The sequence below is a fragment of the Balearica regulorum genome, chromosome 3 (assembly GCF_011004875.1).
Source record: "Balearica regulorum gibbericeps isolate bBalReg1 chromosome 3, bBalReg1.pri, whole genome shotgun sequence".
In the NCBI taxonomy this organism is placed as follows: Eukaryota; Metazoa; Chordata; class Aves; order Gruiformes; family Gruidae; genus Balearica; species Balearica regulorum.
This window is the reverse complement of record NC_046186.1, coordinates 116,469,183-116,484,189: the sequence shown is the minus strand read 5'-3', so window position 1 is coordinate 116,484,189 and position 15,007 is coordinate 116,469,183. Positions and strand designations below refer to the sequence as shown.

General features: G+C 51.4%; 2 protein-coding genes across 10 annotated transcripts in view; one reads left to right on the top strand and one right to left on the bottom strand.

Moving 5' to 3' along the window:
- The window catches only part of LOC142601226 (uncharacterized), a 409,261-nt gene that overhangs the window by 182,280 nt on the left and 211,974 nt on the right, over positions 1-15,007 (top strand). The gene's annotated exons all lie outside the window — the stretch shown is intronic.
- Positions 1-15,007, bottom strand: part of MEIS1 (Meis homeobox 1) — a 212,431-nt gene that overhangs the window by 99,282 nt on the left and 98,142 nt on the right. Inside the window, exons 1-6 of one of the 9 annotated variants that reach the window (XM_075749709.1) lie at positions 11,191-11,302; positions 7,369-7,595; positions 5,529-5,670; positions 4,933-4,983; positions 4,045-4,095; positions 2,501-2,647 (exon numbers count right to left, since the gene is read on the bottom strand). In XM_075749709.1, the coding sequence (XP_075605824.1) occupies positions 2,501-2,647; positions 4,045-4,095; positions 4,933-4,983; positions 5,529-5,670; positions 7,369-7,595; positions 11,191-11,247 (675 nt within the window). In that variant the 5' untranslated portion in view covers positions 11,248-11,302. Of the gene's footprint in view, positions 1-2,500; positions 2,648-4,044; positions 4,096-4,932; positions 4,984-5,528; positions 5,671-7,368; positions 7,596-9,287; positions 10,539-11,190; positions 11,303-15,007 lie in introns of those variants that run through there. The other 8 variants (XM_075749702.1, XM_075749708.1, XM_075749705.1 and 5 more) reach the window with 8 other exon arrangements.

Genomic DNA, 15,007 nt, shown 5'->3' with positions numbered 1-15,007 from the left:
GCGCACCCGCGCTTCCCAGGGCCGCGCAGCCATAAACGCGCACCGCGGAGCGACATCCTAATTAGCCGCCCCAGCGACAAGCACTCAACACCTTATTATTTAACCATTAGGGCCCTGATACTGCCGGCCTCGCCGGGGACGGACTTGGCACCGGAGTTTAGCGGGGACGCGGGCGGCCGCGCATCCCTCGGTAAACCCCCGGCCCCCCTCCCGCGCAACCTCCGCGGTCCGCTTTGCGCCGCCCGCCCGTGCTCCGCGGGTTTTATCCGCCACCCCATCGGCCGGGAGAAGGGGGGGGGGGGGGCAAAAAGCGCATTTTTGAGCTTTTTCCCCTTCGACGGCGAAAGCAAAGCCCCGCTCCCCGCGCAGCTCCGCGGATGCCGGAGGTGCCGGGGCTGAGCCCCGCGGCGGTGCGCGGCCGGCTCCGCGCAGCGGGAGAGGGGCGGGCGCCGGGTGCGCAAAGTCCGCGCTCCTGGCGAAAAAGGGGGGGCCGGGAGGAGGGGGGCGATACGACCCTCTCCCCTCGACAACCCCAAAACTATAGCTTCATTTCTTTAGCTTTCACTTTAATAAAATAATGATTCGTTGGGAAAATGGGGTATAAATCTTCATTTTGGAGGCAATTAAAGTGTTGATTTCATTCGTGCCCCTGAGCGATTCTTGTAATTTGCTCAAATAGCTTTATGTACCCAGCACTCCAGAGCTTTTAGAAACCCATTTTCTAGTTAGACTTGTTGGATTACAATTTTTATTCAACAGCAGCGACCCGAGCTTCCCTCAGCTAGACCCTCGCTGTAGGGCTCCCCTCGCTTTAAGGCGCTGCGCGGGGTCGCTGCTCCCCGGGAGCATCTTCCCCGGCCCCGGGAGCATCATCTGCCCCGGCCCCGGGAGCATCATCTGCCCCGGCCCCGGCCCGCCGGGCACCTCCCTGCCGCGCCGCCCTCCGCCCGCCCCGTGAAGCCTCTCCCCTTCGCAACAAAATTGGGAATCAAAGAAAAAACAACCCAAACCCCCACATATATGTGCACATAAACCCCTTTTTAAAAGTTCATGCCTTCCTTCAAGCCTGCCTCCCCCCCCCCACCCCCCGTCACGGCATTACCAACAGCCCGATAGCCTTTGGCAGATAGGAGAAAATATTTCAGATACTGCCCACGCTGCAATGCAACGCACCTTTATGTCGGTAATCTATAAAATAACTCCTGGCTGACAGTGCTGGTGATAATGGCAAAGCAGCTGAGGAAACTCCTGTCTGCTTGACTGCGCCTTGCTTGAACAAAAGGAAACCTCCAGAGTCGGGAGCTGATTACTCCTAAGACTGTATTTACGAAGCAGATCATAAAGAAGAAATAACTTAGGGGTTTTTAGTCGGGGATTCTGATTTTTTTTTTTTTTTTTCTGGTCTAGGGTCCCCTTTCTTGCAGCCAAAGCGCTGCTACCCCTCAGCTGAGGGAAAGCAAAGCCGACCGGGAGAACCCCGCAGTTTTACCCAACTCGGGAAAAAAAAAAAAAAGCCAAATCTCAGCCACTTCCATCATGTAGGGGCTTAATTTAGCTCTGGGCACCTCCTGAATTAGCCCCAAACGCTGCCATTAAAAGGCAAGAATCCCAAGCCTAAGCCCAGCGGAGGGGACAGACACGGGAGAAGGGGAGGGGAGAGGGGAAAGCCAGCTTTCCCAAGTCATCCCTATTCCCACGTCGGCTACAGCCGACATGGAGGTTTGAACCATCCCAGACAAAACCTGGGCACCCCCAAAGCCACGCAAGGTTTTCCTGGCTTGGAGTGTGGATGTTTTGGTGTGTTGTATTGTTTGCGGGGGTTTTCTTTTTTTTTTTTTTTCTTTCTTTTTTTTAATTTTTTTAAGAGAAGGCTTGAAAACTTGAAAGATCAAGGAAAATAATTTAAAACCTGGGTCCCGTTTTATTTTCTCTCCTCTTTTTTTTTTTTTTCTCCCTGTTAAGTAAAATAAAATGGGCGCGTTTGCAGCAGGCAGGCGTGCACAAAGCAATGTTCACTGAAGTCTAAAAGCGTTCGGCCAAGGAAAACTGACAAGACGGACTAATGAACCGTAGAGACGGGAAGAAAATAGCCAGTATTTGCTAGATTTCAAACCCTCTCTGTCTTCCCCGGACCACCTATCTCGGATTTTATTATTATTTTGGTAAACGGCTCCAGCCTTTCCTAAGCCACCAAGAAACCAGCGCTTCACGGCTACCACTTCTATTATTGTAAAGGGTAAATAAAATAAAGACAAAAATTAAAAGCGACAAGAAACAGGTCGAGTTTGCAGGCGATGCTTTTACAAGCTCATCTCGCCAGGTCGAATCCGGGAGCAAACCTTAATGAAGCAATAATAGCCACATTATTCAAAAATTTTCATTTCGATGGAAATTTATCTAAAAGGGACTTAATCATATGCAAATAATAAAAGGAGGCGTAGTGACCCAGCGAGCGATCTGCATACAAATTTCAGCGTGTGCGGCATTGGCGACATCATACCTGATCTGTTAGATTTGCTGATCTTGTTATGTCTTCACTGTCCGATTTTGATCCGCCCTCTCTATCGTCTATGACCAAATCGATAGGCATTTTTCCTTTCAAACAGCTAATATACCGGTGGCAGAAATTGTCACATAATTCGTGTACCTACATTATGACAGAGGTTAAAAAAAAAAAAAAAAAAGAGGAAAAATAAAAAAAGAAGGGGGGGAAAAAGGAAGAAAATATAATCAGGAATACATAAGTAAAATTGACAAGTGCAACCAGTCTCCCCCCTTCACCCCTGTGACATCAAAAGTCCTAAATAGGGGAAACACACTGCAATTATCCCCCCGAGACCTCTAGACGCATCCAGAATTAGGAATAACTTTCTTTTCTCGCAAAATAGAGATATCCCAGAAAATTGACAGTGACAAGATGATTCACAGGCTACAACATATTCAACACCCGTGTTAAATTCATCTGCTCCCGGAGCTGTGGCCATTAGAGAGGTGACCTGCATGGGTGACATTTAAGGTAAACTATTTAATTTCATCCAGTTATTTCATCATAAACCCTTTCCAAAGGGGTATGAGGACAGAAAAAAGGATTTAAAGAAAAAAAAAAATCCCGATGCACTGGGCTGAAATACATTATAGGCATCCGTGCCCTGAAATCCCCAGTCGCTCTGAGAGACTCGTACCTGAGCTGCCTCAATTATTGGGCAGATTTGAACACATTTCGGGGAGAGCGAGAACAACCTGCCAGTTATGGTTAGATAAAGTGGCTGAGGCTCCCGAGAAACTTTTCAACTATTTAAAAACCTCTCAAAATGTTTATTTTTAGGAGAAAGGGAATTCTCTTCTAGGCCAGCTATCAATGACACGTAAAAAATCCTCAGGAAACCAGAGTGCACTTCCAATTTAACGTGAGCTCGGATGACACCGCCTTCTTAGAAATTAGCATTCTCCCTCCTAAGATTTCTAAAATAGCCAGCAAAAAAACCTGCATTTAGGCTGCAATCTCTTTCTTCTGCTCGGAGGTGTACAATATTCCCAGGAACAAGAGACAGACACAACTATCAACTCTGCTTTGTCTCTGCAAAATGTTACAGGACAATCTGTGCCCTGAGCCTGACCTGCAGATGGCTCTTAAAAAAAAAAAAAAAAAAAAAAATCCCCATCCCAACTAACTGCAACCAAAGTCTCTTCCCCACCACAATGCAGAAAAAATAAATTTATTTAAAAAAAAAAACAACAAACAAACACGATTTCAGGGTCTTGACTGAACCAACCATTTCGAGTCTCATCTGCGGCACCACAGAACTGCAACTATTTATACAAAGCCAGCAAAGTATTACAATGAACACAAGGCCTGGGCGTTTGAGAGCCCGGTTTTAGAGGCTGAAATTGTAATTAAACTGCGAAGAGAAATGGACGCCAAGATTGGTCTTGACACTAATTACCAGAAAGAAAGACATTTATGCAAATTTACCAGAAGCCTGAACTTCAGCAGTACTGAAACGGAGGAGGAATAAAGAGAGAGAGGAGAGAGACAAAAATTACCTTCTCTAATTCCAACAGATGAAACCTTAATACTTGTATGGCTTGAATCATCTGCAAAGATACAAACAACACGCGTATTTATCTCATTCCTGGATTTGGGGATATTTCCCACAGCCGCCCATGCCACACTTTGTAGCTTGACTTTTCTCTAGTAGTAAATAAAAAGTTGTTTTGATTTATGGCAATAACACTAAAACTTAATAGCAGTGGCTTTGTGCGCTGTTTAACGAGAAGCGATCTAGAGTTAACAAAAAAAAAAAAAATCCCTCTTGCAACGAAGCAACTAAATTATACGGATCATAAACATTTCTTTAAAAAAAAACCAACTCTAAACACCATTGCTGGCTCCTCGCTTTGCGAAAGCGGGAGCAAGACTCCTACAGCGGAGGCAAAATATTTGTTTATCCTTAAGGAAAAAAAAAAAAAAAAAAAAGAGAGAGAGAGAGAAAAGACCTCATTTTCAGTGAGTTAGCGAACGGTGCATCTCCAGCCACTGCAATCCTCTACGTTTCCCATCGAGCTGCTTAAAAGGTACGTGGAGGGGCTGGCTACAGCGTGGATAAAGCCACGCTCCTCTTGGGCAGGCGAGCTCGCCATCAAGCCCACGAGCTTCCCTTTGGATGGGGCCTTCTTTATGTATATCCTTATGGGATTATTTTTTTTACTTCCACGCAATTACCGCACCGTATTTACTTGTAATGATAAAAATCATCATATAGTAATATTTTTTTTAAAAAAGATTCACCTGAGAAATTTGCACTTTAGCACCACCAAACCATCTCTCCAGAAGACATAGAAGTTTAAAAAAAAAAAAAAAAAATAAATGGGAAGGGAAGGGAGGGTGGCGGGGTGGGGGTGGGGAGAGGAAGAAGTGTTGTTAACTCTTACCAAGTTATCCAGTTCAGGATTAGAGGAAAAGAGGGGTTTCTCTGCTCGGATCTAAATATAAGAAAGGGGAGGAAAGGGGGAGGAAAAAAAAAATAATAAAAAAGATTTGAAATATGGAAGCAGAAAAAGCAGACGTTATTATTTCTTGCTTCATTACACTGTCGGGTCCATTATGTAACCTTTCGTGCAAAGCCCTGACTGCTGGATTTAGTACATCAGCCAAACACTTGAACAAGTGAATCAAATACACCGAAAAATACCTACGGAGCTTCCCGGGCAGAGCCCCGGCCCAGCTCCTGGGAGCCGCGCCGCGGAACCCCGCCTGGGCACAGACCGCTCCGATTAATTCACTTCTTCGGGGGGGTGGGAAATGCCGAGATTTCCCGATTTTTTTTTATTTTTCTTTTTTTTGGTTGGTTGGTTGGGTTTTGGGGTGGGTTTTTGGTTGGGTTTTTGGGGGGTTTTTTTTGCCTCTTGCAGTAAGAGAGGGGGGGAGGGGGAAACGCGCATCTTTATCTCAACAGAAACTTGTTTTTCTCGTTACGATTTTTTCCCCCTCTTTTTTTCTTTTACTGTTTCAACCCGGTTTTGCTGACCTGTTTGGCGAACACTGCTATGTCTTCATTGAAAGACTCAGAGGAGCAAACATCGCCTCCCGCTACCCCGGGCTCCCTGGGTGTGCATGTAGCTAATTCACATTTCTCAAAAATCAGTGCTAAAAGAGGGAACAGGGGGTGTCTGAAAGAAAATACAATAGTCACACACACAGAGGGGAAAAAAAAAATATATATATATAACGAAACAAAAAAATCCCAAACACAATAGTTAGCCCCGCAGCAACGTGCGTGGGGAGGGGGGCACCCACCGAGGGGGGCTCCGGCAACCCCCCGCCGCCTCCCGCAGCGCCCCGGCCCCTTCCCGCAGCCGGCCGGCCGGCAGCCCTGCATCTCCCCGGCCTTTCGGCGTTATCTGGCCGCAGATATTGTTAATACAACCTTAGGACAAGCTAAGAATAAAACCCAAGCCGGTTCCAGCAGCCATTTTGAATTAACTTTCCTTGTCTTTAGGAAAAAAAACAAAAAACAAAAAAACAAACAAAAAAATAAATTAAAATTTCTGGACGTACACTTCTGCCTTTCATGCTTTTAATTCCCATTTTCCGCTGGAGGACTTGCTGGGAGCGAACGGCAAAGAAAACCCAACCCAAACCCACAAACCAGGAAAACAACAGCAACAAAAAGAAACAATTCCCATCCAAATTAAAAAGAAAAAAGGAAAAAAAAAAAAAAAAAAAAAGCCCCCAAACCCACCCGCCAACACCCAGCGCCAAGGAAGCCGACCCACCGGCAGGCGCTGGCCAGCCGGGCTGCCTGCCTGCCCGCCTGCCCGCCCGCCGCCCCCCCTGAGCTCCGCTGCCCCGACCCGCGGGGGGAACCAGGTGCTTTTGGGCTCTCCCAGCTTTAAAAGCCTCCCCGGGAGAAAGGCTGCGTGTGCATCTGGCTCCCTCGGCCGTTTAATAATTTAAATCAATAAATAAGCATGGGCACACACACGTATATATGTATATTTATAACAGGGAGTTCATTTTTTTTCCCAGGGCTTCATACTTTTTTTTTTTTCTTTTGGGTACCGTACACCGCTGAGTTTTAACCAAACCTACAGATTTCTGATAAACCGATAAAGAAACCGAAAGACGTGATTTTTTTTTTTTTTCCTCTCCTCCTTCTCCTCACTGTTTTGAGACCGATTTTAAAAGGCTCTTAAACTTCCCTTCAAACTCAAGACGGGCAGATTCACTTTAAAAGCATCTGCCCGCCGCCCAACGTCACCCATCAGCTCCCATCGCAACGGCCTAGGAACCGCTTTGCAAGTTGCCGCATTGAGCAGCATTCAACGCTGTCGGGTAAAAAGTTTTAAAAAATTAAAAATTAAAAGCGGGGGGGGGGGCGGGGGGGGGGGGGAAGGGAAAAGAGTTGAGAGAAGCAACTCGACTTTTCTCCTTCATAGCGCAAGGAGGGAGGAACAAAGCGGAAAGTTGGGCGAAGCACTCCAACTCTTCCCTGCTCCCAAACTCCGTGCAGAGATTTACCACCCGGCGCAGGTTGTGCCCTGGGAATATTATTTTCCTCCTCTTCCTCCTCCTCCCCGTGGCGATGCCTCCTGCCCCTCCAGCAACCTCCGGCTCCTATTTTCCGGAGCCCCCGCGTCTCCCCGTGCCAGGGGGACCCCAGCCCTCCCTCTCTCTCTCTCTCTCTCTCTCCCCCTCCCATTTAAAAAAAATAATCATCAAAAATCTAAGAACGCGTCCCTTTTCCGCGCAGCGCTCCCCAACCCGCCCTTCCCCATCCCGCGCAGGGGCAGCCCGGCCCGCACCACCCCTCTCCCCGGTCCATTCCGCGCAGGTTGCGCGGGCGCGGAGCCTTACGCGGCACCTACCCGTAGATGGCATCTTTATCTCTCTTGAGGGCGTCGTTGACGGAGGCGCCCATGGCGGGGGGCATGGCGTTGGCGTGGGCGGCGTGCGGGTACTGGTGCGAGTGGAGCGGCGGCCCGTGGTTGAGGTGGTGGACGGGCTGCATGGGGCGGGCGCCGTGGGGGTCCCCGTACATGGTGGTGGGGATGCCCACCCCCTCCATGCCGCCGTAGTGGGGCAGCTCGTCGTACTGCGGGGCACAGAGAGCAGAGAGGCGTCAGGGGGGGGCGCGCCGGGAGGGGGGGGTGTGTGTATGGGGGGTGGGGGGGGGGCAGCGCCCCCGGCAGCAGCCCCGCTCCCGTCCCGTCCTTCCCCCCCGGGGTGCGCCCGGGGGCTCCGCGCCGCCGGTTCTTCCCCCCCCCCCCCCCCCGCCGCCACCACCCGTGCAGCCGCTGTGCAGCCGCCGGCCCCGGGGAGGGAAACGCCGCCCCGGGCCGAGGAGCTGGAGGGCTGGGCTGCTACGGCCCGGCTGCCCGCACGACCCGAAATCCTCCGGGTCCGGAGCGGGGGAGAAAGAGTAATAATAACAACAGCAGTAACAATAAAAGAAATTTTAAAAAGGACACCCCCCGCCCCCCGCAAACAGCCCTTGTGAAAGGAAGCGGTTCACGAAGCCCAAGTCTCCCTCCGCTAAACTTTTCCCGCTGAGAAGAAGTCAGGTACCTAACCCAGCGAGGATGCAAAAAGTTCAGCAGCGGTAAAAAAAAAAAAAAAAAAAAAAAAAAAAAAAAAAAAGAGCGATTTTGGGGGTTTCCAGCAATTCCACGCGAACGCACTTTTAAAGACGAAAGGCTGGAAACGTTTGCCCGGGCTCTCGGGATTTTGGGAATGCCTCTTTTTTTTTTTTTTTTTTTTTTAAGGGTTTTCTTTGTTAAAGATTAAGGAGCGAAAGCTAACGCGGTTCCCAGGCAGCGGGGGAAACGGCCACTTTTCATCTATTAAAAGCGAAGGTGTGAATAAACACTTTTAAAGATCCCTGACACTTGCTTGGACCGAAAGAGTAAAAGGCAAGTTGTCAGCAAAGGAACGAACTTTCCCAACCAGCACTCGGAGGGGCGGCAGGCGAATTAGGCAAGAAAACTTCTTCCCAGGGCTTTTCCCCTTCCTCAAATCCCTGCTCGCCCGAGTCCGGCTGATTTTCCTCCTCCCCCCCCAAAAAAAAACCCCACCAATTTAGGAGGTAGCTGGAAGAAAAAAAAAAAAAAAAAAAAAAAGGAGATCGCATCCAAAATAGAAGCAACAATACACATGGCAGTGCATGCTGGTAACCTCTAACTCAAATTAAAGTGACTTTCTTTTAAAAAGAGTTTGGGGGGTTTTTTTGGTCCCATTGCACTGCACCTTTTGTGACCGAATATAAAAAAAAAAAAAAAGGAGAGGAAAAAAGAAGGAAAAAAAGAAAAAGTTGTGCTTACTCCCAGCTAGAAGTTCTCTTCCGAAAGTGAAGCGGTATATCATCACTAACACAGCAAAACGCTCAGAGACATGCACACATTCAAATATTTCAAGCACTGGTGACTTTAAAAAAGACATTGGTAGGACTAGAGCTACAAAACCAACAAATACAGCGGCTCGGACATATTCACTTACATGCCTACATGTCATTAATGTATAGAAAGCTTGCCTTTTCCGTGAGAGATCCGGGATGGGGAGTGAAAGAATCAAGAAAATATCAATATATACAGGTTTTAAGCCTACAAGTACAACTGATAAAGCCTCCCGCTCCAGGACACCGCTTTGTGCCCCTGCTCCAAAGAGGAGGGGGGGGGAAAAAAAAAAAAAAGAAAAGAAAAGAAACTTTTTTTCGCAGCGTCTCTGTCAGCCACGTTTCAATATTATTTCACATTTGAAATCCTTTTTTTTTTTTTTTTTTAATACGTACCCTTTGCGCCATCGGCCTGCTTGCTCCCTTCCTACTTCAACTTCTAATATATCCTCTTTAAGGCCAGTGTGAAAAGAAAGAAACGCGAAGTTCTCCCCCCCTCACCCCCCCAAAAAATGCAAAAATCCCTTAGCGTCGCCAGCAATGGAAGCAATCGAGTAAAATCTTCGGCTTGCTGGATCTCAGCGAAGCGATACGGTAACTCAGCATTAAAAAAGGAGGAAAAAAAAAATAGAAGGAAAAAAAAAATCAACTCTCCCTCCTTCCTTCCTTCTTTTTTCTTTCTTTCTTTCCTCTCTCCCTGTCTCTCTCTCTTACTCTCCCCCTCTCGTTTCCAAGACAGCAGCGGGGCGAAAGCAAATATCCTTTACCCAAATCATTTTTTTTTTCTTTTTTTTTCTTTTTTCTTTTTTTTTTTTTTTTTTTTAAAGTGCCCCTCAAACCCAACTACCAAGTCTCATGGCTTTTTGCCACTCCGGCTGTCAATCACAGGCGAGGTTGTCAAGGTGGTGAATGACTGATGATGATCCGCTGCGTGTGCTCCCACCGCGCAGGACACCTCAAATGTTAATTTTCGAGCGCGCTCACCCAAAAAAAAAAAAAAAAAAAAAAAAAGGAAAAAAAAAAGAAAAAAGAAAAAATGTATAAAAAAATAAAAATTAAAAATCGAGGGAGGAGGAGAAGGAGGAAGAGGAGGGGGAAAAATTAAAAATTAAAAAGGCTCGCTAACGCGCCGGCTCTCCTTTTATTATGGTTATTATGATGATGATGATGATGGGGGGTTTTTTTTCGCTCCTCCTCGGATCGCTCCTAATTCCTCGCCGGCGCCGGCTCGCTCTGCCCCTGCGCGGCCGCCGGGCGAGGCTGGCGGAGGCGGGCCGGGCGCGGGCGCGGGTGCCGGGCGGAGCGCCGCGCCGTGCGGGGCGGGCGCGGGGAGGAAGGGCAGCGGGGAGGGAAGGAGGGAGGGAGGGAAAGAGGGCAGAGAGGGAGGGGGGGGAGGGAGGCGCGGCGCTGCCGCCGCCGCCGCTGCTGCTGCCGCCTCCGCGGGCCGCGCGCTGCCGGGCGTCCGCCGCCGCCGCCGCCACCGCCGCGGCGAGCGCAGCGCAGCGCCGGGCTGGAGCAGACTGCGGGAACCCGGAAGTAGTGGTGGCCATAACAGGTCGCGTCTTACACAATGCGCTGGGCGGCAGCAACTCCGCCACCGGCGCAGGGGGGCGCGCCGCCCGCCCCGCGCCCGCGTAACGCCGCGCCCCCCCTTCCCCCCCCCCCCCGCCCCGCTGTAGGGGGTGGTGGTACGTTGGATACACCGCCCCCTCCCGGTACTACCCTCCGCCTCCGCAACCGGTGTGTCCACCCCCCTCACCCCCCCCCCCTCCCCGCCACGGGTGGGTGTGGGGGCGCTCCCGTCCCCTTTGTCTAACGGCGCCGCCGCCCCGCTCCGCACCCGCGCAGCGCCCCGGGGCCGCGCCGTCGCCCGCCCCTCGCTCCCCCGCGCCCCCCCCCCCCCCCCCAAATCACTCCGGCGGCTCCCCCCGCGGCCGCCGACCGAGTGAGCTCACCCGGCCCCCGGCCGCCGCCGCCGCGCCGCCGACGACCAATCAGCGCCGCGCCGCCCCGCGCCGCGCCCCCATTGGTCCGGGCGGGAAGCGGGGCTCGGACCGGCGCGCCACGGAGGGGAGGGGAGGGGGGGCGCCCCGGCGCGTCCCCCCCCCCCCCCCCTTCCCTTTCCCCGTTGGGTTCCGCGGCCGCGCTGCCTTCCGCGGGGAGCGCCCCCCCCCCCCCCCATTCGCGTAAGCCGGGGGTCCGCTCCGGTGCTAAAGCACAGCCGTTCCCTCCCGGCGATCTCGCGTTTCTCCGCCGGTCCGAGAACGAAGAGGTCGGCGTGTCTCTTCTTTCCCGGTACCTGCGAGCCGGGTTGAGCGGAGCCCCGAGTTGACTGGGAAAGGTGTCCCGGTCCCATCGCATCTCCTACCCGGGAGAATCCCTACCGCTCGGTAGACCGGTGCGGCGGTCCCCGAGTGAGCTGCTGGGGTGGGGGAGAGGGGGTGGGGGGTGGTGGTGCACTCCGGTAAAACCGCCGAGGCAGGGGCCAAGACAGCTCCGGGGATGGCGGGCAACGGCGGGCAGCGGCTCGGCCCCCGCCGCCACGTCTCAAACTTCAGGAAAACCCGTTTTCATCTCCCCCCCCCACCCCCCGCCCGCCCCCTTTGCGCTAGGACCGGCCTTTTATCCCGGCGAGGGAAATAAAGACCTCTCAGGTAAGAGCCATTTTAATACGCTAACCCCCACCCACCCCACGCGTCCGTGGTGGGAACCGCCGAGCCACGGGCGTGGGGTTGATCTCTCTATTTATTTACCCGGGGAACGGCGCTCGGTAACGATTCCCCATCTCACAGGTCCCTTGCAGGGGGGGAGGCTGCAGCTTAACTCCCGGAGATGCAATCCCCTCCTCTCCCCAGCCCCTTTTCCTTCCCCTCCTAAACAAATTAAGAAACCCCCCCCCCCCCCCAACCTCCCCCCCCCCCCCCCCCTTTTAAGCGTCTGCACCAGGCCTTTATAAGATTAATTCAGCGCAACCCAGCCTAAAACACTTTTACAATGTAATGACAGTCGTACAAATTGTTTGCCCAAACCTCATTCTGGATAAGGATTTTACAATTAGCAAACAGTTATTACTCTTAGGGCTTGCTGCGAGAAATTGCGCTGCGCTCCTCTCCGCTTGCAATATACCGGCCATAAAAGAAGAAGAAGAAGAAAAAAAAAAAAAAAAGTGTTTAATCCGGGCAGCAATTAATCATCTATTAAAAGGGGAAAAGTAAACGGAGAGTTCCGCGCTATCTCGGTAAATCCCTACCGAAGGTGATGGGCTGCGCGGCGGCAGCGACCCGCGCAGCATCTCGCCCCGCTGCCTTTTTTAGGCAAAGCGGGTCTATTTTATTTCTCTTTTTTTTTTTTTTTTTTATTTTTGTCTGTTCCTCCCCAAAACTTGCCGGTTTGCAGGAATCTATTGACGCTTGCCCATCGCACGGTGGAAAGAGGGGCGGGAGAGGGAAATAGGAATAAGGGGAAAATAAAAAGCAAAGACCGAGGGGGTTTGGTGGGTGCCCGGGCCGGGCAGCGGCCTCGCTGCGGAGCGCGGTGCTGAGCGGCCCCGGCGGCTCCCCTCGAATCCCGCCCCCCCCTTCCCCCCCCCCCCCCCCTTAAGCCAGGCCTTTCGCGGAGGGGTCCACCGAGTTGAGGGGGAAAAAAAAAAAAAAAGGCGTCTGGGGAGCAAGGGAGCCTCCTCCACGAGGTGGAATCTGGGTCCATTTGCTTATCGGATAATAAATGAGGCTTTTAATCAGGCTGAATTTCCCAGCTTAAGGAAAGAATTAGTCATACCTAGGAACAATCCAATGTTTTCTAGCTGGCTTCCCTGTCGCCTTCCTAGCAGGGATTTGTGGCGGTGGTGGGGCAATTAGCATCCAAGTGTGCTCTTTCACCATTAATATTGAAATTTGAAAACTGAAATAGGAACAAGCAGAAGAGACAAATAAACAAGAAACCGCAGAAGAAAGCGTTTGAAAAGCGGCCGAGAGATAATCCAGGAATGCTTCAGATAAGGGGGGGGGGGGGAAGCGATACGTGCGGAGATACCCGAAAAGTCAGAGCCTGATGAAACGGCTGAGAGATGGAAAAAAAACACCCCAACCTGTTTAAAGACCTATTAAAGGACAGACCCAAGGCGGGGAGGGGGGGAGAAGTGATAATAAAAGGAGGCTAACTGCAAGGGATTTAAGCGAGCAGATGAAGCGCAGCGCCTGGGGTTTCGGGGTTTGTTTACTAGCTCCCGGTTCCAGGACACAAAGAGCGGCTGGTCCGGCTGGGGAGTCAGCCCGAGGTCAGCTTGTGCTATCCAGCAGCTACAGGCAAAACCGCTCGGGCCCTGGGATGCCGCCGGCAGCCCGGGGCGGGTGATGCCGGACCGGCGCCCCGGCCGCCGGAGCCCGCGGAGCGGCCCGCGGGGGTGGCGGTGGCGGTGGCGGGGAGGGAGGGAGGGATGGATGGCTGCCCGCTCCCTCCCGCCCCACCGCCGGCCCTTGACGTTTGTAGAAGTTATGGGGGTCTTTTATTAATTAAATGGAGGTCTTCATAAAATATTCCCAATAAAATTTACGGTTGTCTTAAAACTTTCTAAACACCGCTATAAATTTTTTTTAATAAAATTAACCGGGAAATGAGTTACTGGCCGGGATTTTTGTCACCTCAACTTCTCCGGCAGCGGTGCCGGCGGAGGGAGGGAAGGCACGCACACACAAAAGGAGCCTTTCAGGGACAAAAGTGGCGGCGGCTGCCAGGTTTCACCCCGCCGTGGCACCTCGGGGTACCCCGGGCGAGCAGAGCCGAGCCGAGCCGACCTGAGCCCCTGCCCGGCGGCGCCTTCCTATTTCACGCTACGGTTAGCCAACTTCAGCCTAAAATCCCCAGAATAACCCCAGAGCCCGGCAGCACGATAGTGTTGGGGTTGGGAATTCTTTGGGGTTCGGTTCGGTTTGGTTTTCCTCACACGACGTAGGCGCCACAAGTTCATTTGTATCATTAATCTGGAAGCGCTGCTCCGCTCCGGTGTTTGCGGCGATACCTGTATTTAGCCCAGCTGCCCGTCGCGTTTCTTTACTCCCTGCCTATGCCAAGCCCTCTCCCTTTGCTATTGATATTACTCTACTTCTCGTTGAATGAAATAATAATAAAAATAATTTTTTTTAAAAAAAATGCTGGGTAAAACTCTGGCTGTTTAATTAAAGGAAAAAAAAAAAAAAAGCCGCTCGACTGTTTTGCATCTGAAGGATTGAGCTGTTGTGCCGTCTACTGGGCGACGGCGAAACTACAGCCAGAAACGCCTTCAAACTTTCTGCGGGAAAACAGTATATTTTCGGTAATTTGGAGGGGCCGGAGGCGCCAAATTTCTCGGTAGAAGAAGAAGAAGAAAAGCTACCCCGGCCAGAAAAGACACAATTGTTATTTCCTTGGGCTACATCTGTATAATTGTATAAAAACTCCACTTTTAAGTGCTCGGGATTTTATTGACCGCAGAGCGCGAAGCAATCGGCTGCATTAAGGGGGCTTAGCGTAAAAATGGCTCGAGTTTACCCGTGGGAGGCAGTTGGACATTAGCTAAATATGTAGTAGAGAGAGGAAAAAAAAATAATAAAAAAAGAAGGGGGTAAATATTTGCGAATGGTTTAAAAACTTCTCCTCTGCCACCAGCCGGCTGCAGCCCGTGGGGCAGAGAGCGCTCCCAGCCCGGGCAGCTCCCACCCGCGGGGATGCTCTCGGGGGGGGGAGCAAAGGCAATCGGTTCGATGCCTCCACAGCAGCCGCTCTTTGCTGGGGCAGCAGGAGGGGGGGGGTTGGTTTGCGCCAGCACAACGTTAGTCTCAGGCTTACATCAAGGACACACGGTGCCGTTTTAAGTTCCCGAGGCTTTTGCCCGTGCCCGAGCCGCGGATGCTCCCAGGCAGATGCAGTCAAGCTGGGTAATTCCCCTCTCCCTGCCCACTTGGCTCTCCGCTCTCCTCCAAAAAAACAAAGTTCAAGACGAGAATTTAAAAAAAAAAAAAAAAAAAAGTTTTTTTTTGTTTGTTTTTAAAAACTCCCAAACAACCACCTTTAAAAAGAACCTTGACTTTGCGAGGCGAGAGGCGCAGAGGGGCTGTGAAATGCAAAGCCTTTGTCGTATT